The sequence below is a fragment of the Dendrobates tinctorius genome, unplaced genomic scaffold (assembly GCF_039654945.1).
Source record: "Dendrobates tinctorius isolate UK_male_01 unplaced genomic scaffold, ASM3965494v1 ptg000022l, whole genome shotgun sequence".
Lineage (NCBI taxonomy): Eukaryota > Metazoa > Chordata > Amphibia > Anura > Dendrobatidae > Dendrobates > Dendrobates tinctorius.
The window spans coordinates 84,600,840-84,626,559 of NW_027361690.1; the positions used below are offsets into that span (position 1 = coordinate 84,600,840).

The window sequence follows — 25,720 nt, forward strand, 5'->3', positions numbered from 1 at the left end:
ACACGCATATATTTGTGTGCCAAATAATATATATATCCTAACCTAAAAAGGAATAAAGGTTAAACACCTACACCAAGATCAGCATAATTCTATAATCAAAAAAGGATCAATAGAAAACTTCATATTCTCTATTAAGGCCATGGGGTTCTAATGTCTGGAGAACAAAAATCCAATAAGCTTCTCTCTCCTTTAACTTTAGTATCCTATTTCCACCCCTTCTTGCCTGTGGTACATGCTCTAACACTTGATACCGGAGTTGGGAAATGTTATGGTTATGAGAAATAAAATGTGCCGGAATAGGTAACAAAGTTCTCTTACAACGAACAGTCTTTTTGTGTTGTGAAATACGGTCCCGGATATGTTGCGTAGTTTCTCCAACATATCCGAGACCGCATGGACATGGACCGCTTGAATACCTCTCATATGGTCAATGCTGGTGTACACAAGCTCGTTACATCGAGAGTAACAAGCTAACAATTCTTGGAAAGATCTTTCCAATTAGGGATTACTTTAGCTGTGACTCTACTTATGTTGTTTATTTGATTAAATGTCCATGCGGTCTCGGATATGTTGGAGAAACTACGCAACATATCCGGGACCGTATTTCACAACACAAATCGACTATTCGTTGTAAGAGAACTTTCCTATTCCGGCACATTTTATTTCTCATAACCATAACATTTCCCAACTCCGGTATCAAGTGTTAGAGCATGTACCACAGGCGAGAAGGGGTGGAAATAGGATACTAAAGTTAAAGGAGAGAGAAGCTTATTGGATTTTTGTTCTCCAGACATTAGAAACCCATGGCCTTAATAGAGAATATGAAGTTTTCTATTGATCCTTTTTTTATTATAGAATTATGCTGATCTTGGTGTCGGTGTTTAACCTTTATTCCTTTTTAGGTTAGGATACATTATTTGGCACACAAATATATGCGTGCATTTCATACGGGTATATACTTTTGTGTATACATGTTGATTTATGTTTGGGTGTATGTGTATATATATATATATATATATATATATATATATATATATATTATATATGTGTATGTATGTATGTATATGTGTATATATACATTTATTGTGTTATTTTTTTATTCGATTATACACTCACTGGCCACTTTATTAGGTACACCATGCTAGTAACGGGTTGGACCCCCTTTTGCCTTCAGAACTGCCTCAATTCTTCGTGGCAGAGATTCAACAAGGTGCTGGAAGCATTCCTCAGAGATTTTGGACCATATTGACATGATGGCATCACACAGTTGGCGCAGATTTGTCGGCTGCACATCCCTGATGCGAATCTCCCGTTCCACCACATCCCAAAGATGCTCTATTGGATTGAGATCTGGTGACTGAGGAGGCCATTTGAGTACAGTGAACTCATTGTCATGTTCAAGAAACCAATCTGAGATGATTCGAGCTTTATGACATGGCGCATTATCCTGCTGAAAGTAGCCATCAGATGTTGGGTACATTGTGGTCATAAAGGGATGGACATGGTCAGCAACAATACTCAGGTAGGCTGTGGCGTTGCAACGATGCTCAATTGGTACCAAGGGGCCCAAAGAGTGCCAAGAAAAAATTCCCCACACCATGACACCACCACCACCAGCCTGAACCGTTGATACAAGGCTGGATGGATCCATGCTTTCATGTTGTTTATGCCAAATTCTGACCCTACCATCCGAATGTCGCAGCAGAAATCGAGACTCATCAGACCAGGCAACGTTTTTCCAATCTTCTACTGTCCAATTTCGATGAGCTTGTGCAAATTGTAGCCTCAGTTTCCTGTTCTTAGCTGAGAGGAGTGGTACCCAGTGTGGTCTTCTGCTGCTGTAGCCCATCTGCCTCAAAGTTCGACGCACTGTGCGTTCAGAGATGCTCTTCTGCCTACCTTGGTTGTAACGGGTGGCAATTTGAGTCACTGTTGCCTTTCTATCAGCTCGAACCAGTATGCCCATTCTCCTCTGACCTCTGGCATCAACAAGGCATTTCCGGCCACAGAACTGCCGCTCACTGGATTTTTTTTCTTTTTCGGACCATTCTCTGTAAACCCTAGAGATGGTTGTGCGTGAAAATCCCAGTAGATCAGCAGTTTCTGAAATACTCAGACCAGCCCTTCTGGCACCAACAATCATGCCACGTTCAAAGGCACTCAAATCACCTTTCTTCCAAATACTGATGCTCGGTTTGAACTGCAGGAGATTGTCTTGACCATGTCTACATGCCTAAATGCACTGAGTTGCCGCCATGTGATTGGCTGATTAGAAATTAAGTCTTAACACACAGTTGGACAGGTGTACCTAATAAAGTGGCCAGTGAGTGTATATAGAAACAAAGGTATATATGTATTGTGGTATGTCCATATGTATATATATGCGTATGCATTCTTTTTTCCTTTTTTTCAGACTTAATAATATGCTGTAATAAGGTATTGAATAATTATTCATAATAGATCTATTTTTTATATTTTTTCTGTTTTTTTCTTTGTCCTTTTCCCCTATTTTTTAGTTTTTTATATTTCTTTACTATATTGACAGAGATGTCACATTTTCCTATTACCTCCTATATATTCAGACATAGCTTGGGGATAGCATTTATGCAGGGGGCATTTATGCACACTTTATCGAAGTACAGTTTATCAAAGTACTGGCAGTTATAACATGGCAGTTAGACAGGGCATGAGACAGGTAAGACATTTATATACATCTACTCCCTGTACATTTGGAGTACAACAAATATATACCATATGCATTTGTGTAATTTAATCCTGGCCGCTGCATTCACACACATCCACCGCCCTGGCATTAACTCTCTACACTCCATCCACATTGGCCCCTCGCTTCTTTCCTCTCCTATGTATAGCACTCATGCTCTTTTCATGTTGTTAAACTGCACAGATCCAGTCAGTCCCACCATTCAACATCAGAGACGCTCTCACAAATCACTCAACCATCTGCTCACTCTTTCTATCCTCCTTCTCCTAGTCGCAGGAGACATTGCTCCCAACCCTGGTCCCCCATGTTATAGAAAGTCAAACCTCCCGACTGCTACACTCAGAAACCTCTCTAATCTTATTAATATTCCCTGCCTGCCATCTGTCTCTCTTAATTGTGCACTTTGGAATTCTCGCTCAGTGTGTAACAAACTCTCCTTCATTCATGACTTTTTCCTTTCTAATTCTCTTAACCTCCTGGCTCTTACTGAAACCTGGATCCAGCAGTCAGACACTACCGCTGCTGCTGCTCTTTCATACGGGGGGCTTCACTTCTCTCATACCCCAAGATCAGACAATAGAGCTGGTGGAGGCGTTGGTCTGCTCCTATCACCAAAATGTACCTTTCAGGTTATCCCTGAACTACCCTCACTAGTCTTCCCTTCTTTTGAGGTCCATGCCGTCAGACTCTACACCCCCTTCTCCATGCGAGTGGCGGTGGTGTATCGTCCTCCCGGCCCCTCCCATCAGTTCCTGGATCATTTTGCCACTTGGCTTCCACATTTTCTCTCCTGTGACATCCCTACCCTCATCATGGGAGATTTCAACATCCCCATTGCTCTTCCCCTCTCACCATCTGCTACTCACCTTTTATCTCTAACCTCCTCATTTGGCCTTTCGCAGCTTACTAATTCTCCAACGCATGAAGACGGAAACTCCCTCAACTTGGTCTTCTCTCGGCTTTGTGCAGTGGATGATTTTGCAAACTCCCCTCTCCCGCTCTCTGACCACAATCTACTTTCATTCTTTATCAAGAACTGCCAGGCTGCTCAGGTCACCCCCACTGTCCAGACTTATAGAAACATACAGGCCATTAACACCCAGAAACTTATGAAGAACTTGCAGTCTTCATTGGCCCCTATCTCCTCCCTCTCATGTCCTGATTCTGCATTGAAGCATTACAATGAAACACTTCAAGCTGCCCTGGATGAATTTGCACCCCCTATAAATAGAACACCACAACGCAGACGGCGACAACCCTGGCACACGGTGCAAACACGTTTCCTGCAGCGGTGCTCCAGGTGCGCCGCACGTCTGTGGAGAAAATCCAATCTACTCGAAGATTTCATCCATTTTAAGTTTATGCTTAGAACATACAACACTGCCCTTCACCTCTCCAAACAAACCTATTTCAACACCCTCATCACCTCACTGTCCAATAACCCGAAACGTCTCTCTGACACTTTTCATTCTCTACTCAATCCAAGAGTACAGGCCCCAACCACAGAGCTGACGATCTGGCCAATTACTTCAAAGAAAAAATTGACCAGATCCGACAGGAAATTATCTCCCAATCACCTCATACCATGCACTGTCCTCCCTCCCCCACTGCATCTAACTCACTTTCTGATTTTGAACCAGTCACAGAAGAAGAAGTAAGCAGGCTCCTTGCATCTTCTCGCCCAACTACTTGCACCAGTGACCCATTTCCGTCACAGCTCCTCCAGTCCCTTTCCCCTGCTGTCACCCCTCACCTAACTAAAATACTTAACCTCTCTCTCTCTTCTGGTATTTTTCCCTCCTCATTTAAGCATGCCATCATACATCCACTACTTAAAAAACCATCCCTCGACCAAAACTGTGCCGCTAACTATAGACCTGTCTCTAATCTTCCCTTCATCTCTAAACTCCTGGAACGCCTGGTCCACTCCCGTCTTATCCGCTATCTCTCAGAATACTCTCTTCTCGACCCTCTCCAATCCGGTTTCCGCTCTTTACACTCCACTGAAACTGCCCTCACTAAAGTCTCTAATGATCTGCTAACAGCTAAATCAAATGGTCACTACTCCATGCTAATTCTCTTGGATCTCTCTGCAGCATTCGACACTGTGGATCATCAGCTCCTCCTCACTATGCTCCGTTCCATTGGCCTCAAGGATACCGTTCTCTCCTGGTTCTCCTTCTATCTCTCCGACCGCTCCTTTACTGTATCTTTTGCCAGTTCCTCCTCCTCTCATCTTCCCCTTACTGTTGGGGTCCCCCAAGGATCGGTTCTAGGCCCCCTCCTCTTCTCCTTGTACACTGCCCCTATTGGTCAAACAATCAGTAGATTTGGTTTCCAGTACCATCTCTATGCTGATGACACCCAATTATACGCTTCTTCTCCTGACATCACGCCAGCCTTTCTAGAAAACACCGGCGATTGTCTAAACGCTGTGTCTAATATCATGTCCTCACTATATCTGAAACTGAACCTGTCAAAGACTGAACTCCTGGTGTTTCCTCCCTCTACTAATGTACCTATACCCGACATTGCCATTTCTGTGTGTGGTTCCACTATTACTCCCCAGCAACAGGCCCGCTGTCTTGGGGTCATACTTGATTCCGAGCTTTCCTTTGCCCCCCACATTCGATCACTGGCTCGCTCTTGTCATCTGCACCTCAAAAACATTTCTAGAATTCGACCTTTTCTTACCTTTGACTCTGCAAAAACTCTTACTGTTTCTCTTATTCATTCTCGTCTCGACTATTGTAACTCTCTTCTAATCGGTCTCCCTCTTACCAAACTCTCCCCTCTCCAATCTGTCTTGAATGCTGCAGCCAGGATCATATTCCTCACCAATCGTTACACCGATGCCTCTACCTTGTGCCAGTCATTACACTGGCTACCCATCCACTCCAGAGTTCAGTATAAACTTATTACCCTCACTCACAAAGCCCTCCATGGCTCAGCACCACCCTACATCTCCTCCCTTGTTTCAGTATACCACCCTACCCGCGCCCTCCGTTCTGCTGATGACCTGAGGTTAGCATCCCCAATAGTCAGAACCTCCCACTCCCGTCTCCAAGACTTTACACGTGCCGCGCCAATTCTTTGGAATGCACTTCCCAGGTCAATACGATTAGTCCCCAATCCCCACAATTTTAAGCGTGTCCTGAAAACGCATTTATTCAGACTGGCCTACCGCCTCAACACATTAACCTAATCTATCCCTGTGTGGCAGAGCCAAAAGTTTTACCATAACCAGTTCCCCGCATCATTCTCCCACATGCTTTATGCATCCATTAGCCCTCTGTGTCCGTACTGTCACACACCTAACATTATGGCTGGTCCATACAATCAGGGCAACTGTTACCACCCACCTTTCGTGTCTACCTCTTTCCTCATAGACTGTAAGCTTGCGAGCAGGGCCCTCTTTCCTCTTGGTATTTGTTATAATCTACTGTATGTGATTATTGTTATGCTGTAATGTCTATTGTCTGTACAAATCCCCTCTGAAATGTAAAGTGCTGCGGAATATGTTGGCGCTATAAAAATAAAATTTATTATTATTATCTTTGCTAATATGCCATACTTTGAAATATATTGCGCAAGTGATATGAGTACCATAAGTATGTCATGATATCCATGGTTTTAGATGTGATAGCGCTATGCACCCACGTCTTTTAGTTTCTGCCACACTTCCTGTATTCCTCCCTTTCCCACTTCCGTCCTATTAGTTACACCGCGCATGCGCGGTTAACATAATAACGTGACACATGGTATAATGAGTCGCTTTGCCACACTTCCTCATCTTCTTCCCCACTTCCGTCCTGCTGGGTAGACAGCGCATGCGCTAGTTGTGCTAACACATGTGTGATCATTCAATTCACAGCTGCAGTCTATTTTTGTGATCTTTGTGGCTTAAATAAACTAACCTCCTCCCCGTCTGGTACACATTCCTTCCTACCAAGACGGCGGCGTGGTCGCCTGTACTTAGTGTTTTCATTTAATACAGGTCTGTTTATGGCATCTTCCTTTTACTTTCCTGGGCTATATCTTTATTTTTGTTTTGTTCTTTAGAACATTTAAGGATGGAACACTTGATTATACAGGTATTATTCTGGCATTCACCTAGTTTTTATTTTTTTATTTTTTATTCTTATTTTTATGTTACCTTACGTACATTTTTATTTTTTATATATGTGCATATACTTACATATGTGATGTGTTTTCTTCTTAACAGAAGATTATGACACACCTACCGGATGGAATTATTTCATTTTCTTATTTATGTTGATAATATATATGTATAATTTGTCTAATGAATCGATTTTGTATGACAATGAAAATTTTCCCAACATATTTTGTTGATTATATGTTATGGTTATTCTCTTTTTAGAGATAAACCCTTGATAAAGGCTTAGTTTAGCCGAAACGTTGGGGACTCTGTATTTTTCATGTTCCATGTTAATAAATATTTTTCTGCAAAATTAAAATTTTGTGCCTCAGGTTGTTTATGAATATAGTGATCCTGATGAGACACAACCGGACTGTACTGTGTTGTCAGGGAAGGAAGAGGAGAAGGGTGACTCACTGCGAGGAGTGGGAGAACAGAGAGGATGATGATGAGGTTGTAGTTCCCACTTGGTGTGAACCCAGAGGCACACAGCCGAGTATCTCAGCAGAGGAGGTGTAGGAGGAAGACAAGGAGATTACGTTACGGCTTGTCACACAGACATGAAGTGATGCAACCACGACCATGCACTGCATCCTCAGCCACAACTCTGGCTGTGGCCAGCAGCAGTCGCGAGTCTGCAGTTCTTAGAGGCGGCAAGGGTTGCCTAGTTTGGGCCTTTTTTATGACTGCAAAGGATGATCCATTTCACATTATCTGCCAACTTTGCAAAGAACAACTCACTAGATGCAAAAACTGCAATAATTTGACTATTATATGTATGAACCGACACATGCGTGATCAACATGCGTTAGGCTGGGAATCTTAGTGCAAAAATGCAGACTAACGGGCCTCGCCAACCAGCGGCCATCCCATCAACCGCATCTGCCGCTTCTTCCTCCTCAGTCACTGTGGTAAGTGTTCTCACACAGTTCTACGGCCGCAGAACAGGCAAGGTGAGTGAGAACCAGTCAGCTGTTATGGAAGTAGAGATGCCTGCTGTTTTTGATTCATCAAGCACACCACATCTTTCTCAATCCACCATAACATCTCCGCCTGCACCGCACTCACAGTCCAGCAGTTTGTACTGTTCACCCTACGCCACCCTCTGTCAGCACAGCAGCCAGCTGTCGGTCCTGCAGTTGCGGTCACGTAAAAGAATATTTCCTCCTACACATGCCAAAGCCAAGAGCTTGAACTCCACCATCTCCAATCTGTTTGTCAAAGAAATGCTACCTTTCCGCCTGGTGGATACAGACAGCTTCCAAATGCTGATGGCGGTTGCAGTCCCCCAGTACCAGTTGCCCAATCGCCATTACTTCTCTAAGAAAGCTGTGCCTGCGGTACTCCAGAATGTCGCAGACAATATCACTTGATCCTTGGAAAAAAAAAATCTGTCTGCCAGTGTGCCTTTCACCACTGACACCTGAATGAGCAAACATGGTCAGGGGCATTACATCTCACTGACTAGGTACTGGGTAACTCTGGTGGATGTGGGGGTCAGGTGGGCAAAGGTTCTGAAAGCACCGTCTTTTTTATCAAAAAGAGGGGGGAATAAAATTCCCTTCCCTTTTCTTCCTCCGGAACCTCGTACAGAACCTGTTTCCCTATCAAACCCAAGACCTTTGTCTCTAGGGCTAGCTGTCCTTCCAATGACTTCCTGGGGGATGTCATTATGAAGGTCTAACTCAGCAGACCTTTCCTTTTTATGTCCAGTATCCAGCTGCTGGAAGAGTTGTTCTCCCAGGCATTGATGAAGAGGGAAAGCCTTCCCTATATTTGTAGCCTGGCATCATTGAGAAATTTCCTGGATGTTGAAGATGGACCTCCAAACATATATCTGGGCTCTTTCCTACTCTCCCCCAGATGATGTCTAATATTACATCTTTTCCTTCGAAAATAAGTCTTCCTTGTATCACCCGAGAAAGAAAACGGGAAAGCCCGGTTTCTTGTCACCAGCCTTTTCTAAGATATCATCCAATTTGTTTCCGAACAAAAATTGGCTATCACAGGAAAGAGCATAGTTTGTTTTTAAACTGAAGGTCTCCTGGACAGTCTTTAAGCCACAAAGCCAGTCTTGCTGCATTTGACCTAGCCGCTAGCCTTACATAGTCTGCAGATGTGTTGGCCAGAAATGCTGCAGCTCCTTGTAATAAAGGCAGCTTGGCCAAAATCTTATTCCGAGGGGTTTTATTTTGGAGTTGTTCCTCCACTTGTTGCAGCCAAATCATAAGGGAACGAGTGGTACACGTTCTGGTAATCTAGTAAAGCCCCTGCTGCTGCTTCCCACGTGTGTTTCAGATATTTATCTGCTTTTTTATCTTAGTACTCCAGAATATTTAAAAGGTAGGGCCGAACTTTTTGAGGAATTTACACAGGCCCATTAATCCTAGGGACCTCGTCCCATACCTCTGAGTCCTTCTCCTCAAAAGGATATCTCCTTTTTGAAGAAGAGAGCAAAGCAACGGTTTTCTCAGTTTTTTCCACTCTTTATAAGGAGCGCTTGGATCTCACTAATAACAGGAAAGGTATGTTTCTTTCTCTGCTCTAACCCTCCGAACATCATGTCTTCTAGGGATTTAGCCACCTCCTCTTTTTAGGCTCATTGTTGACCTTTGACTAGTCTATCCGTATCTTCCAACGGGAAACATGGTCTGCCCCTTAGGTCAGTGCCTGAGAAAGAATAGGATGAAGATTTACTGTGATTCCCCGATTCTGGAAACTTCAGATTCATAAGACTTCCATAGATTTTCTCTTTTTTTCCTCTCTTTTTTATTTTATAGGAAGCCTTCCTCTTTAGCCCTGATGAAAGATATAAGGCTAGATGCTAAGTTGGGGGTCTCCTCACTAATTCTCTTGTGAATGCAGGCTGAACAGACATTTCTGCCAGTCCACTGTTAGCGGGGCTGTACATAGTGAATATTCTCAATTCAATTTAGAGCTAGCTTTTTTAGACCTTCTCTAGTTATTAAACAATAACCAGGAGGCCTATTAAAATGGTGACATTCACAAAGATCACTCACCACCCGCTGTCGCTTTAAGTGTACCGGATTCAGAGGCTGTTCTGGGATATATGAAGCATCCTTTCTGGACACCAAAGAGCCCCGAGACACTCTGCTCCTCTCACTGGGATGGCTACCGCTCATGCCACTTGAATGGCTGACCAACTTTGCAGTGTACACGCTGCTGCTGACAAGTCAGCTGCTGCTGATCTTCCATGGCACCTCTGTCTCCCATGCCTGCGCATACAGCAGAGCCCACTCTGGACTCCAGGATGGTGCTTCAGGAGACCTGAAGGCCGGCATGTAGCCCGCTTTTATGGACACTGGGTAAGATCCTTTTTCTTCCATCTTCACTGGGATTTCAGTTCAAGGTTTCCATCAAGGACAGGTAACCAACTGAATTGAAGGTAAGGTGCCGCCCTTTTACTTCAGACGGTTTCCTGTCCTTGGTGGGCGGATCCCTGTCTCCCAGGTGCTGTCATGGGTGAAGGGAAACAAAAAGGATATGCCAACGCATACCTGTTTGACCATGGCAAAAAATACACACAATGTCACCAACATGTGATTATGGATAAATTTGACATGTACTCAGGCAAGATTATCCAGCCTAAATACCAAACATTAAATTTAAAAACTGTGTGAATTGAGCTTTGCCTTTTCTTGCTTTTCTAACTACAGGCATATATCCCAACAATTTCTGTAATTCTGTATATAAGGATAAAAAGTCCAAAGAGGTCAGATGTTTTGTTTTATGAACAGACTTCATAAAATTCACTAGAATAATATAAAAGGATGTCTCTAAAGTTTACTTGTGAGTTTATATTTATGCGCCCTACTATAGAATTGTACATTAAAGTAAGGCTACAGTCACACAGAAGAATTTTAGCCAATACTTCACATCCATATTTGATTTTGGATTACAACTTATGATGTGAAATACTGACCAAAATATCGTCATGCGAACATAGCCTTAGGAGATGTTGCCTACTCCATGTGGTATTACAAAGCATAGAAAATGAGTGCACAAAAGATCTGTCAGTGTAGTCAGCAGAAGCTATCAGCTGTAATATACAGCCATCACCACATTGCAGTTGCCTGATTGGTTACTGAGATCTCGTCAGATTAAACTATGCAGGGTGCTTATGGGTTGACATGACAGACTAGGGCATAAGGTGGGGTACAAATGCTGCTGCAAGAAAAAAAAATATATATGCACAGTTGTGTGAAAAAGTCTTTGCCCGCTTTCTGATTTCATATTCTTTTGCATGTTTGTCACATTTAAATGTTTCAGACCACCAAATAAATATAAATATTAGAAAAAGATAACACAAGTAAAATCGTAGTTACTTACCGATAACGGTATTTCTCCGATCCCATGACGGCACCACGGAGAGAGGGGATCCGCCCCACAGGGACAGGAAACCTACAGACAAAAAGGCGGTACCTCTCTCCCGCGTCAGTTGTTTTACAGAGCATTTAACGGAACTTTGGCCTATAACATGAACAACTTTAAGACAAAAACAATATTTCTATAATCACTAAACTGCGTAGAGGAGACACCACGTGACTATTTGGCTACACTATATTTACAATAAGTGCGCACCCCACTTGTGTAGGGAAGGAATATACGAGTGCCGTCATGGGATCGGAGAAATACCATTATCGGTAAGTAACTACGACTTTCTCCTTCTCCCATGACGGCACCACAGAGAGAATTGCAGAGACTATTAGGGGGGAACCACTGCCTCCAGCACCCTTCTTACAAAGGTTAGATCTGAGGAGGTGGCTAGGTCCAGCTGATAGTGTTTAAAGAAAGTTGAAGGAGAGGACCAAGTAGCGGCTCTACATATCTGCTCAATGGAGACACCTTCTCTCTCTGCCCAGGAAGTTGACACCGCTCTTGTGCAATGGGCCGTTATTCTGCCTGGGATGTCCACGCCTTCTGACGAGTACGACAAGGTGATGGCCTCCCTTATTCACCTTGCCAACGTGCTCTTTGATGCCTTCCGCCCTTTCTTTGGCCCCTGGAAGCAGACAAAAAGAGACCTATCCTTCCTACACTCCCTGGTTGCCGCTAAATATTCTACTAGGCATCTCCTGACATCTAATGTATGCAAGGTCTCTTCTCCCTTGTTCTTGGGATTGGGGCAAAAGGATGGGAGGAAGATTTCCTGGGTTCTGTGGAATCGGGATGCTACCTTCGGCAGGTAGGCTGGGTCTGTCCTAAGTACCACTCTATCCTCTAGGATCTGAGTAAAAGGAGGGAAGGCTGACAGGGCTTGAATATCACTTATTCTGCGGGCCGATTTCAGGGCTACCAAGAGGGAGGTCTTGAGCGATATCAGTTTTAGAGGGGCCTCTTGTAATGGTTCAAAAGGTGGTTTGGAAAGGGCTGAGAGTACCAAGTTTAGGTCCCAGGGAGAAGTATTTAGGGAAGGTATTAGTCTGGATCTACCGGCTGCTTTGATGAACCTGGCCACTCACCTGTTCCCTGCCAAGTCATAGTTGTAAAGGGCCCCTAGGGCCGCCACCTGAACTTTCAGTGTACTGGTAAGCTAAGCCTTGCTCTAAGCCCTTCTGTAGGGACTCTAAGATCTTTGATAGAGGGACCACCCCCCCCTGCGCTAGCATTTGATACTGAGAGGAATTTCCTCCAGATCCTCCCATACAGTCTGGTGGTTACTGGTTTCCTACCCCGTAGGAGAGTGGACACTAAATTGTTGGAGAAGCCCCTGTTGGTCAATAGCGCCCTTTCAAATTCCAGGCCGTCATATGTAGGTTCTCCACCTGGGGGTGTAGTACTGGGCCCTGCGAGAGCAAGTTCGGAATATCCGGGAGAACCCAAGGGTCGGAGATGGACATTCTCCTCAACCACGAAAACCACGTCCTTCTCGGCCAGAACGGGGCTATTAATATTATCCTTGCCCTGTCCTCCCGAATCTTCCTCAGAACTGATAGAATTAGGACTATTGGAGGAAACGCATAGGCAAGGGGGAAGTGCCAGGGAATCATGAGGGCATCCAGGGCTTCCGGGTTCCCGGAGGGGTCTATGGAGCAGAAGGTTTCCACCTTCCGGTTTGTGCAGTTGGCAAATAGATCTATGCTGGGTATTCCCCATAGTGTCGTGATCTGGGTAAAAATTGCCTGGTTTAACTCCCACTCCCCGTCTCAACTGTGTGCGACTTAGGAAGTCTGCTGTCACGTTGTCTGCTCCTTTTATGTGTAGTGCCGACAGTGAGCCTAGATTTTCCTCTGCCCACTGGAAAATTGATTTTGTCACTTCTCTTAGGGCATGGGATCTTGTCCCCCCCCTGATGGTTCAAGTAGGCTACTACTGTGCGGTTGTCCGAAAATACCCTTACGTGATGGGACTTGAGGGAGTTCAGAAAGTACCGGAGGAGCAAGTTTTACCGCTAAGAGCTCCTTCATATTTGAGGAGGCTCTTTCTACGTCCCTCGTCCAAACCCCTTGTGCTACCTGATCGTCCAATTGGGCCCCCCACCCCCTGGGGCTTGCGTCTGTGGTAAGGACTCGAGATATCGCCAATACCCAAGGGACTCCCCGGGCTAAGTTGGATGGTTCCTCCCACCACTCTAGTGAGTGGGCTGTTTCGGGTGTAATTTCGAACCGCCCTTCTAAATTTCCGTGAAGGGCAACCTCTGCGGCTAGTATCTCCCACTGGAGATCCCTTGTATGGGCTTGGGCCCACCGTACAGCTGGGATGCAGGCTGTCATTGAGCCGAGCAGGGACATGGCTTTCCTTAGTGTTGTCGCTGTGTTCGTTTTCGCGACTGACGCTATCTGCTTTATGTGCGGCATTTTCCCTTCTGGGAGGCGACACTCTTGTCTGAGCAAGTCTATGGTGATGCCCAGGTACTCCTGTACTTGACTCGGAGTCGTCCGAGATTTTGGCAGGTTTAGCAGCCAGCCTAGATTGGTTAGTGTTTCTATAGTCCTGTTTAGCTTATCCCTGCAGTGAGAAGGGGAGTTGCCTACCACTAGAAAGTAGTCTAGGTATGGAACTATGAGTACATCCTGCTCCCTCAAATGTGCCATGACTTCCGCTATGACTTTTGTGAACACTCTCGGAGCGATGGCCAGCCCGAATGGGAGGGCCTTGAACTGGTAGTGCCTTATTTCTCCTTTTATAGTAACAGCAATCCTGAGATACTGGCGATAGTCCGTGTGTATGGGGACATGATAGTACGCGTCTTAAGTCGAGCACTGTCATGAAGCAGGCGGGAAACAGCATTTTTACTGCGGATTTTATTGCTTCCATCTTGAACGGATGGATTATCAGACACTTGTTTAGTCTTTTCAGGTTTATTATCGTCCTTAATGTCCCGTCTGGCTTCCTCCTCAGGATGATAGGGGAATAGAAGCCTTCTCCTTTTTCCTGGTGGGGGACTTCTTGTAGTACCGATTTCTCCACCAGGTTCTGAATTTCTTGTTGGACTGCTTCCTGCTCTTCCGCTGACTGTCTTTGCGGGGTCACTACAAAAAGGTTTGGGTGAGGTGGGAAAGGGTAATCTGAGGCCTGTTTTTATCATGTTTAGGATCCAGGAACTGTTTGATATTTTTTCCCAGGCTGGGAAGAAGTGGCCTAATCTTCCTCCTACCTGGGAGACACCTTCATTTGGGTTGTTTCTTGTCCGCTGGTTTCCCGAACATGAACCCTTTCCCTTTTCTTCTCCGGTCCTCCCACTTATCCCGGGGTTTTCTAGGTGGCTTTCTCTGGATAAATTTCCTGCTCCGAAAATGTTTGTAGGGGATAATTAGACTGGTTGGGGAAAGATTTCTTTTTATCTCCTGCTTTGTCAAGGATGTCGTCCAACGTAGGGCCGAACAGGAATTCGCCTTCACACGGAATGGCGCAGAGTTTGGAATTCGTCTGCAGATCCCCCGTCCAGCATTTGAGCCAGAGTGCTCTCCTTGCCGCATTTGAGAATGAAACTGCCCTGGCTGCCAGTCGGATTGAATCCGCGGATGCGTCTGCCAGAAAGGCCGCCGCTCCTCTCATCAATGGGATGGAGTCTAAAATCACGCCTCTTGGGGTCTTGCTTTTTAGATGGCTCTCCAATTGATCTAGCCACACCATCAAGGCTCTAGACGTGCATGTGGCGGGTTTCAGTCCTCCTCCGGCTGCCTCCCAGGAACCTTTTAGGAATGTTTCCGCTTTTTTGTCCATGGGGTCCTTTAATGTTCCCATGTCTTCAAACGGCAGGGCGAATTTTTTTGATGCTTTCGCTATGGCTACATCCACCTTTGGCACTTTCTCCCAATGAGAGCAGCTTGGGTCGTCAAAGGGATACTTCCTTTTGGGAGACAGGAGGTCCTTTTTTCCGGCCTTTTCCATTCTTTCTGTATTAGTGCCTGTATTTTCTCGTTCACAGGGAACGACCTTCTCTTATTTTGTTCCATCCCGCTGAACATGGCGTCTTGGATAGTTCTTTTGGGCCTGGTGTCCACCAGCCCCATAGTCGTTCTAATTGCTTTTATTAAGTTATCTGTTTCTTCAATGGGGAAACAGCTGCGACCCCCTTCTTCGGAGGACGAGGAGTCGGACCCTGAACATCCCAAGTTAGATGAGGATGATGAAGGTTCGCTCTCTCTGTCGCTGAGGTCTGACTCGGGATCTCTGGTCTTAGATTTCTTATGCTTTTTGCTTCCTCTCTGAAGGGTTTTTAATGCCATTTTCCACTTGGTGTTGGATTAGGTCCCTCAGATCGGAGGCAAACCTTGGGGATTCTTTACAAATCGTGTGGTCAATGCACACTTGGCAGAGCCTTTTCCCCCACCCTGTGGGAAGCTCTTCTTTACAGAGTGGGCAGATCTTATGGTTAACTTTCTGCGTGCACTTCTTTCCCTAAAAGAGAGGGACCCTAGTTACAGACACTACGTTCACGTAGTCCACTTACCCACCAAGCCGAAGAAGGATACCGGATCTGGAGAGACCACCGGGTCTGCCGAACCCTTGTTCTTTGGGGTCACCGCTACAAATGGGCTCCTTGCTGCGACGGGACTCCGAGCTGCTGCTGCTGTGTCGCTGCGTCTGGTCCTTGGGATCCTTCTTCCGGCGGTGCGGCGACTGCCGCTGGCGTCCTGTATCTGAGGGCATATCCGGCAGTGACTGTTCCTCTGGAGGCTCACTCATTTTTTCAGCAACCCCTTTTTTTTTTTCTTTCTTTATATACCCTCGGCGTCCCCCTCCCCCTCCCGGTCCCTGCCGTGTGGGGAAGCGCGCCTTTTTTTTCTCTAGGTGTGCGCCGCTGCCTCTTTCCCTGGCCTCCCGGGGTTCCCAGAGGTGCATTACACGTCCCGGGCTGACGTCAGTAAGCTCCGCCCCCCGCGCGTGCACTCTGGGATCCTTCCCAGAGATGCATAGCGGTGGTGGTGACTGCCGCAGGCCCCTGCTTGCCGCTCTCTGCCCAGCTCGCCGCACTGCCCCGGCCCTACTCCACCGGGCTTCCAGCGCCCGCTGACGCCGCTGATGGTGACGGCTGCAGGCTCCTCTCTGCCGTCCTGTGAGCGCAGGCTCCCGCTCGGCTGTCTCGGCCCCACTTCACCGGGCTTCCAGCGCCCACCGACACCGCTACCCTGGAGCGCTGCTCTCCTAGGGTTCCTGGGTGAGGCGGACTTTGACAACACTTCTCCCGCCTCACCCCCGCACACCCTGGAGGCCCGCTGACCTTCCTGCGGTGGCGCCTCGGGTCACAACCCCAGACGGGACAGGGAACTCCCGCTGTCGTCCTCCGGACTGGTCGGCCCCGGCAACTGGTAAGTCCATAGGTTCCCTGTGGGGACAGGAAACCAACTGACGTGGGAGAGAGGTACCGCCTTTTTGTCTGTAGGTTTCCTGTCCCCGTGGGGCGGATCCCCTCTCTCCGTTGTGCCGTCATGTGGGAAGGAGAAACAAAGTTTATTTTTTAAATCAAGGTCTTCATTAAGGGAAAAAGAAAACTAAACCTACAGGGCCCTGTGTAGAAAAGTGATTGCCCCCTAAAACCCAATAACTGGTTGGGCCACCGTTAGCAGCAACAACTGCAATCAAGCAATTAAGCATCTCAATCAGATTAAGGTCAAGAATTTGACTAGGCCACTCCAGTCTTAATTTTATTTTTCATAAACAATTCAGGAGGTGGACTTGCTGGTGTGTTTTGGATCATTGTCCTGCTGCATAACAAAAGTACACTTGAGCTTCAGGTCATGAACAGATGGGCGGACATTCTCATTTTGAATTTTTTGGAAGACAGCAGAATTCATGGTTCCATTTACCACAGCAAGTCTTTCATGTCCTAAAGCAGCAATACAACCTCAGACCATCATACTACCGCCACCATATTTTACTGTTGGTATGATGTTCCTTCTCTAAAATACTATGTTACTTCTACACCAGATGTAATGTGGCATAACACCTTCCTTCAGGCCAGAGAGTACTCTCCCAAAAGTCTTGGCGATCATCAAGATGTTTTCTGGCAAAACTTTGACGAGCCTTTATGTTCTCATAGCTCAGCAGTAGTTTTTGTCTTGGAACTCTGCCATGCAGGCCTTTTTTGCCCAGTCTCTTTCTTATGGTGGAGTCATGATCACTGACCTTAACTGAGGCAAGTAAGGCCTGCAGTTCTTTGGATGTTGTTGTGGGGTCTTTTGCAACCTCTTGCATGAGTTGTCACTACGCTCTTGGGAAGGTTCACCACTTTCATTTTTTGGCCTTTTGTAAATAATGGCTCTCATTGTGGTTCGCTTGAGTCCCAAAGCTTAAGAAATGGCTTTATAACCTTTTCCAGACTGATAGATCTCAATTACTTTGCTTCTTATTAGTTCCAGAATCTCACTGGATCATGGCATGATGTCTAGCTTTTCAGGATCATTTGATCTACTTCACTTTGTCAGGCAGGTTCTATTTAAGTGATTTCTTGATTAAGAACAATATATATATATATATATATATATATATATATATATATATATATATATATATATATATATTTTCATTCTATCAAAACAACACATAGACGAGCTAACCTCCGAGCTCTGGATGGTAACTACCTGTTTCCTCTGTGTTGCACGGACCAAGACTGGGAACAAGTCCAACAATGTAGAAATCAAGGCAGAAAAGTCCAGCAAGCGGAAACTTCAGGTGGTATAATAAAATCCAAGAATTTTTATAGCAGTAAATTTAAAAAATCCAGAGTTCAGTAACAAGATGCAGACATAATGCTGAACAGACTACGCGTTTCGGCGGTAACAACTGCCGCCTTCTTCACGGTCTCAAACTCGCCGAAACGCGTAGTCTGTTCAGCATTATGTCTGCATCTTGTTACTGAACTCTGGATTTTTTAAATTATCTGCAATAAAAATTCTTGGATTTTATTATACCACCTGAAGTTTCCACTTGCTGGACTTTTCTGCCTTAATACATAGATAGATATACATACACACACACACACACACACACACACATAGACACATGGATATAGTCAAAACAAAACAGCAGCTTCTTTCACTCCTCCAAATACAGAAAATGTGTTGTTAACCATTTATTCAATGTGAACTTGAAGCAGTTCCCCTGGAAAAAAAAACCTCTACTACGCCTATGCAAAACAGTAAGTTTGCAGCCTCTTCAGGTCCCTAACCCATGCCTATATTGATATCCTTTTCAAGGGAACATTTTGAAATAACCGTCTATCTACCAGCAGAGTCCTCAGCTCTTAGTGTCACAGAGGACCTCACTGTCTCTGTAGTGATGACATCTGGTCCATCATTCACCTGACTACTGCGACCAATCACTGGCCTCAGAGGTGATATTTGACCAGAGCTCAAAGTTTGAGGGGTGTTTTAATGGTTATCTAGAGTTTCTGACCTAAAAGGCTCAATAGGGGATATCTAGGTTTGTGAAGTTTGATAGTTCTGAGGCAACAGACAACAGACATGTCTTTTAGAATAAGTGCATTTGACAAGCACCACAAGTTATCCAATTACATGAAGTATGCATGATTGATTCCAGCCTCACAAATAGTCAAAATGCCAGGAATTTCTTATTGGGTCCGATAAAAATTAAACTAGTCAGGTCCAGTGTTGTGCTATTAGCATTCTCATTGCTTGATTTCAGACATCTCAAGATGCTTTGTGGTGGATTTCACATAACCTTTCCAGCAAATATAGTTATGCTTTTTTTTTTTTTTAAACATGATATTTGAAGCTGCCTATATACAGTGTCAGACTGGTGTACAAGAGCCCACCAGAAACATTGATTCTGGGGGCAGGATTATCTACAGGCACATATTATTGGTTGAGGATAGAGGATACTATGCGGTTTGCAGCTTCTCTTATGTAATTTGAACCTATGCTTTCAAAAATAATAAAATGGGTGTATGCTGAGTGTTGCCTTTTTAGCTGCATATATTGCAACAAGTGTACTGTGGCAATCACTTCTCAAGTGGGGGGCCCACCAGAGAATTCACCTGTTCTCCTGTGGGCCAGTCTGATGGTGCCTAAAGAGCAGTATGGTGCAGGATAAATCCCCTACAAGTCAACTTCATTTATGAACCTTAATGGCAATTCCTACCATGTATAAACATTTAAAAAAAAAAGGCGTGGTCTTCCAAAGACAACCCTTCTATATACCCTGCTAAGTTACATGGATGTCAAAGGCAGGCCATCAGAGGTGGATCACAATAACCCCTCTTTCCAATCATCATTAGTATATTGCAGATGGTCATACATTGTTTTATTACATGCGGGCTAATCCTGCCCACTAACACATAGACTGGTTGGATTTTCTACAGTTCGAGCCACTCTGCTGTCTCAAATGGAAAGGAGTTGTCACACAAACTAAGTATACGTCTTCTTAATAGAGTATGAAACAATACAGTAAAAAGGTAGGAGATACTTAGGGTTCTTACAAGTAGATGAATTATTTAGACGATAATCCAAATCAACTTACTATTTTCCTCTCATAAAAGGTACCGCTGCTGTAGGTTGTAGCCAGAGTAGATGCGCATTCTTCCAAGTACCATGGTTTGTATCCATTTTCAGTAGTGCTACTAATGGAGATTGTAAAGATGCTGTTGGTATATCCATCACAGGAGCAGTAGTCTCCTTCACGACCACCATTCCCAGATGCCCAGACAAAGATGGACCCCAATCCTTTACGACCCTACAAGTAAAAACATTTTTATTTCAGTAAGATGAACAACTAAATGGGCAGATATTTAACAAGATGTGATAGCAGATACAGTTTTCTCATTGCCCTCTATGAATATCTGAAGACTTTGTAATTAAAATTAACTGATGTTTAAAAAAAAAAAAAAATGCTTTCATAATCATGTCAACGCCATTCTGTCAGCTATGTCCTGGAAGAGCGAATAAAGGATGGTCAGATGGAGTAAGAGTTTAGATTCCATGTGGCTCAATGCCAGGGTTCTCCTGAGGAATCTGGATGAATATTAGTCCAGTACAGCTGCAGCTTCATTCTCCATTGAGGACTGACAACTGGGGACCCTGATGGCTTCCCTAAAACCTAAACTAATGGCCGGCCTGATACATTATCGCATCGCAACAGTATGTGACACGCGTGTCAGCTGTTCACGCCCTTACCATATGGGCTCATGTAATGGAAAAGTATTAAGTCATGCCATAACTAGAAAAACCATTAGTCATGTATTTCCCTGTGCACCAACAGGATATAATCACTGCTTAATGCTGACTAGATGGTGTAAGCTCTAAACAAGGAACACAAAATGCAGTATTAACCCTAACACACCTAAAGAAAGCTACAAACAATGTAGAATAATGTCAGGTAATGGATATGAAGACTAGGTTATTACGCGTCAGTAGTGTCATTGTACAGAGCAACACTACAGCACTGAAAAACCTGAAGCAAACATTGCAATTTTGTTCCGATTGTCACTGTGATTTTTCCTTGAAGAAGTTCTTAGAAGTGAGCCAAGAACTCCTTATATACGAAAACACCACATGGGCCCCAAAAATGTAACTGCTATAGCGTCTTTGAGCACTACTAGGTTTCTTAACTTCAAAATAACTTTCAAATGTGTTTTTCTTAAGAGAACAGAAATAAAATGACAAGTGGGGAAAAAAAGTTGCACAATCTGATGCCATAAATCAGGTAAAATTGATCTGTCAGCAACGTAATATTCAAAATAAAATTATTACACCATCTTGGTGGTTAGAAATGTCACAGAAGTCCAGAGCGCAAACCTCACCCGGGACAACATCTGCATGCAGTTTGTATATTCGTCCTGATTTTGCATGCGTTTCCTCCCACGCTTCAAAAACATCCTGAAGTGTGGGAGGAATTGGCTTTAATGGAGCTGTCCCTCGTGTATGCCTAAAATAGATAGGGAACATTTGTGCTTAATTGGGGACAGGGTTGACAATCTGTAGAGCGCTGTGAAATATTCTTGTGCAATAAAACAGGAAAAACATCTTCGGGAAAAAATTATTTTTAGACCTACCTTAAAGAGGCCTCTGTACTCTTAAGAACAGAAAGATCATGAAAAAGATAAGTACTTTTTTTTAACCACCCAAAAAGGGTATTAAAAGGTCTTCTGTGGGAAAGGCGATAAATGGCTGAGCGCTCTGGGCTGGGAACCCCACCTGACACTAGAACAGCAGTCCTGAGCCACTTGTTCACCACTGCATGAAAAAAAATTGGAGTGTGGGAATTGAGCAGGAACACTGACACTCCCCAAGACCTCAGAGTACGTTGCTCACCTGTTCCCATCACCCCTATAGACAATGGGGCGTAGGGTGTACTTTATGTTTATATCCAGCTCTATACAACCAACTGCTCCCTATGAACATGCAGTGAGCAGGAACAAGGAGCTTGTGACTCACAGTCTAGTGATTGGTGAATTGGTGGTTAGGGACCTCAAATAATCAGATCTTTATTGCATTTCCCACGGATAGGGGCTAAATGTCTGTGGATACTGTTCACATAAGGACTGGGACGTCAGTTTATAATAGAAGCATCAATGCTTTCCTTGATCTGTCACACAAGTGGCATTACCATTCCCTATTGACTTCACATGGAGCCCACTGAATTCTACTGATGTTTCGTCATTTTAGCCATCAAAAGTCAGAATCTGCGCTGTAAGCCCCTTAAAGTCTATAATTCAGAACTGAACAAGCCCAAAGAATTACCACAGTTTGAGGGCACAGGATAAAATGCTTCATATACCAAAATCATATCACCTTCTTTATGCCATCTTCAAATGCTTTCCTGGCTAGAGGCCCAGGTCCATCTACAGTCTTGCCATCATCATCTGGCCCCCAACTTGCACTATAAATATCAATGTAGTCGGGTCGGATACCCAGGGACTTTGCTTCAACAACATCTGTAACATCCCCATCTAACATGCGGATTCCTGAAAAAAATAAAAAGAGTTTCAGTTACTCAGTGAGGCTATTAGTAAGGTCTTGATCTCGAGAGATGCACTGAGAGACTTGGAGTGTGGTATACAAACAATGGCCTACTGTAAAACGCATTTTTTTTCCAAATGTATAAATTTCCTGTAAACAGTTTGATTTCTCACCTTTTAAGTTGTTTAATTAGCCTCAACCATTTTCCTCACTTTTTCAATAAACGTGTAAGACCAACAATATTTCCACCATTTCAGTTTCCCTTGCTGGATTCAATTCAAAGATCAACATTTGTACTTGGTTTGTACTGCATGCCCTCCTGTTTTAGTATGGGTTTCAGGGAACTCCTGGTATATTGTTTTTGATGTGGGTTAAAACAAGAGACTAAATTGGCTCCAGATGACATTGCCTCTGGTGCATAGGAGTTCAGTGGAGATGGGAAATGGTGATTATGAATCCACTTGTGGACAGAGTGATGTGAATCGTGCTAATCCAGCTCTCGAGAATAGGTTTGCGTTCCTACGCATTAGGGGACCAATTTGCCAATCAAGAAACCACAGAAAGAACTTTAATGACAACATATTATTGTAAGTATATACAGTATCTGTTTCCTAAAATTATCTAACTAAGAATGTTCATTTAACAGTAGAGGACAACGACTGGGATAATATACATTTTTTAAGGAGGGTTTCTTAACAGCTTCTTGCTGTGGGAAACTTACGCAAAATAAAATACATGTTTTTCACAAACCTAAACATCAGGTTTTTCTATACCAAAAATCAATAAATTTAATATCCCTAAAATATCAGCATTTGGTAGCATTAGAATGGAGAAAAAGCATCCATTTATTAAAAGGACAAAGTCAATAAACGGCTCTTGGCTTCAGGGTGGAATAAACACTTTCATACTTGCAGCCCTTTCTCTCTGCCGTAAACCTCTTGAACCATAAAACCACTCTGCGTATTCTTTATTTCATAAATCAAATTGTGCATCCTTAAGTTGAGTGACATACTATGTTTGATAAAATGTAGAACAAAAGTCATGGTCACAAATTCCCCAAAACCCCTTTTCTTTGGAACCCTCACTAATGGAAATCCACTCTTCATGCATTATGCAATCTTCAAATGTGAAACCGCACAGCTGCAGTGTAGAGGATATTCTACTCACAAAGTAGTTTTAGAGGGTAACTGTCCTTCTTGTGAAGAGCAACAAGCTGGCATAGGTCAGGCAATGCTCTTTGGGAAAAAGATGTGAAAATGAGCTTTCCTTCAAGAAGAAAATTGCTTTCTAGTGTAAGGGGGTGAAGAGCAAGAAGAGACAGAAGGGGGTTACCTCCCCTGCTCCGGAACCACATAGCTGGGAAGCAGAGGGAAGACTTACCGACTTGGACCGACTGCACCATGTGACTGTCCGGAGCAGTGAGGGAAGAGAAGGGGTGGTGGACAGGAAGCAGTGCAAGCTGAGGGCGGGAAAGCAGAGCGCGCCAGAGCAGCGCGCGCCACAGAGAGAGGAGGCTGCAGCACCGAGTACCAGAAGAGAGAGGACTCACGATCAGGGTACTGAGACACAAGGATGTGATATAGATAGCATTGCCTGTGAGTATGTGAATGCGAATGCCCAGTTGATAAGAGAAGGCTTTCCCCCTGACCGTGCAGAGACAGACTAAAAATCTCCAGACAACAGTAATGGTGCTCATGCCTATTGTTAGTAAACAGATACTTGTTGACTAGGTAGAAGACAATTGGAGATTAGCATGGGTAACATTTCTCCCTATGGAAAAAGCTAAGCTGGCTGCACTTAAAGGGAACCTGTCATGTCAATTGTAGCATCTAAAGTGTCCCCAGTGAGTTGTTGGTGATGCAATGTGCATCACTAGTACATTTTTTTCATTAATATTGGCGATTTAATCCTTAGCAAAAAGCATGCTATATGTTACCAGGCTCGTTTAGTCATAGCGGTGCGATCATTGCGTTCAGTAAGGGCTGTCGCCGATCACGCAATTTGAATTATGTTCATGGGTTTGCGCCAACACCACTTGAAATCCAGCGCTTTCGCAAAGTGTATTGGGGAGAAGCTTGCGCAGTGTGTATAGGGGAGCCACACTAATCCAAAATAGTAGAAATACATACTACACGTTGGCAGGCAAAAAACACGTCCTTATACAAGAGTATGAGCATAAATATAAAGTCATAGGTCTCAGAAAACAGTGACAAAACAGTCTTTCACAAAGTTCTGAAATTTTTCATTAAACCACTAAAATATATAAAAACACATAACTTTTGGTATTTACAATATGCAATTGCAGAAGAATCAGATTTGCAAGTCATTTTTACAAAGCAATGAACAATGAAAACAAAATCCAGAAAAATATGTCAAAAACTTTTTCTTCAGCGTTTCACCCTACTTGGAATTTCTTTTGCATTTTTCCCCCCTATATTAAATAGTAAAATAAATGGGGTCATTCAAAACAAATTGTCCCATGTAAAACAAGCCCTAATGTGATTAAGTTGACGGAAAAATAAAAATTATGACTTTTGAAAGAAGGAACGGAAAAAACAAAAAAATTAGATCACCCAGTCATGAAGCAGCAGATGGGAGAGGCCAATGTGCCAAATACTATGGAGGCGCAAAATTCCACCTGCCACTGCTTTATCATGGAATACCTGGGCCTGCAAAATAGATTAGCATTGCACAGCGAATAAGATAAGTTGGTCATTGGATGCTGTGCTCTGCTTAGGCAACAACTAAGATGACGTTCTCATTATGAAGTGAGCTTTGTCATACAAGTCTGTTAGAAGCCAACATGGACAATATATGATTTAAAAACTCACAATTGAATCAATGAACTCTGGGGGCGCTTGATGCAAAGACCTTTTGGCTATATACAAGGACCCCATCAGCAGAAAGATGAAAACCACTGCAATCACATTTGACCCTTGACACTTATCCATTCTGGACCTAAGGCTATGTGCCCACGTTGCAGAAAAGCTGCGGAAATGTCCACAGCATTTCCGCAACTCCCTACCGCGGGTAAAACACGTGCGGAATTCGCATGCATTTTCCTACAAAACACAAGCGTTTTTCAAGTGTTTTTAGCTTGCAGAATGCTTGCGCTTTCCAAGCGATTTTAAGCATCGCTTGGAAAAGTGATTGACAGGTTGGTCACGCTTGTCAAGCATAGTGCTTGACAAGTGTGACCAACGTTTTACTATTGATGCTGCCTATGCAGCATCAATAGTAAAAGACAGAATGTTGAAAATAATTAAAAAAAATTAAAAAAGTCTTAGTTACTCACCGGTTAACGGTGTTTTTCGGAGTCCATGACAGCACCACCTGAGAGAGGGGATCCGCCCTTCAGGAACAGGAAACCTACAGATACAAAAGGGCGGCACCTCTCCCACGCATCAGTTGGATTACAGAGCACAAGAGGACCACAATGGTTAATGGCAAAATTTA

The 25,720-nt window shown here is 44.1% G+C and overlaps 1 protein-coding gene across 4 annotated transcripts in view; it reads right to left on the reverse strand.

Annotated features, from left to right (window-relative positions):
- PCSK6 (proprotein convertase subtilisin/kexin type 6) overlaps positions 1-25,720 on the reverse strand; it is a 346,824-nt gene that overhangs the window by 118,845 nt on the left and 202,259 nt on the right. For all 4 annotated transcript variants that reach the window (XR_012230962.1, XM_073568833.1, XM_073568832.1 and 1 more), the window contains exons 7-8: positions 22,097-22,269; positions 19,827-20,039 (exon numbers count right to left, since the gene is read on the reverse strand). Coding sequence is in view for 3 of the 4 variants with exons in the window: in XM_073568833.1 (XP_073424934.1) it covers positions 19,827-20,039; positions 22,097-22,269 (386 nt within the window). In the remaining variant the exon portion in view is untranslated. The remainder of the gene's footprint in view (positions 1-19,826; positions 20,040-22,096; positions 22,270-25,720) is intronic.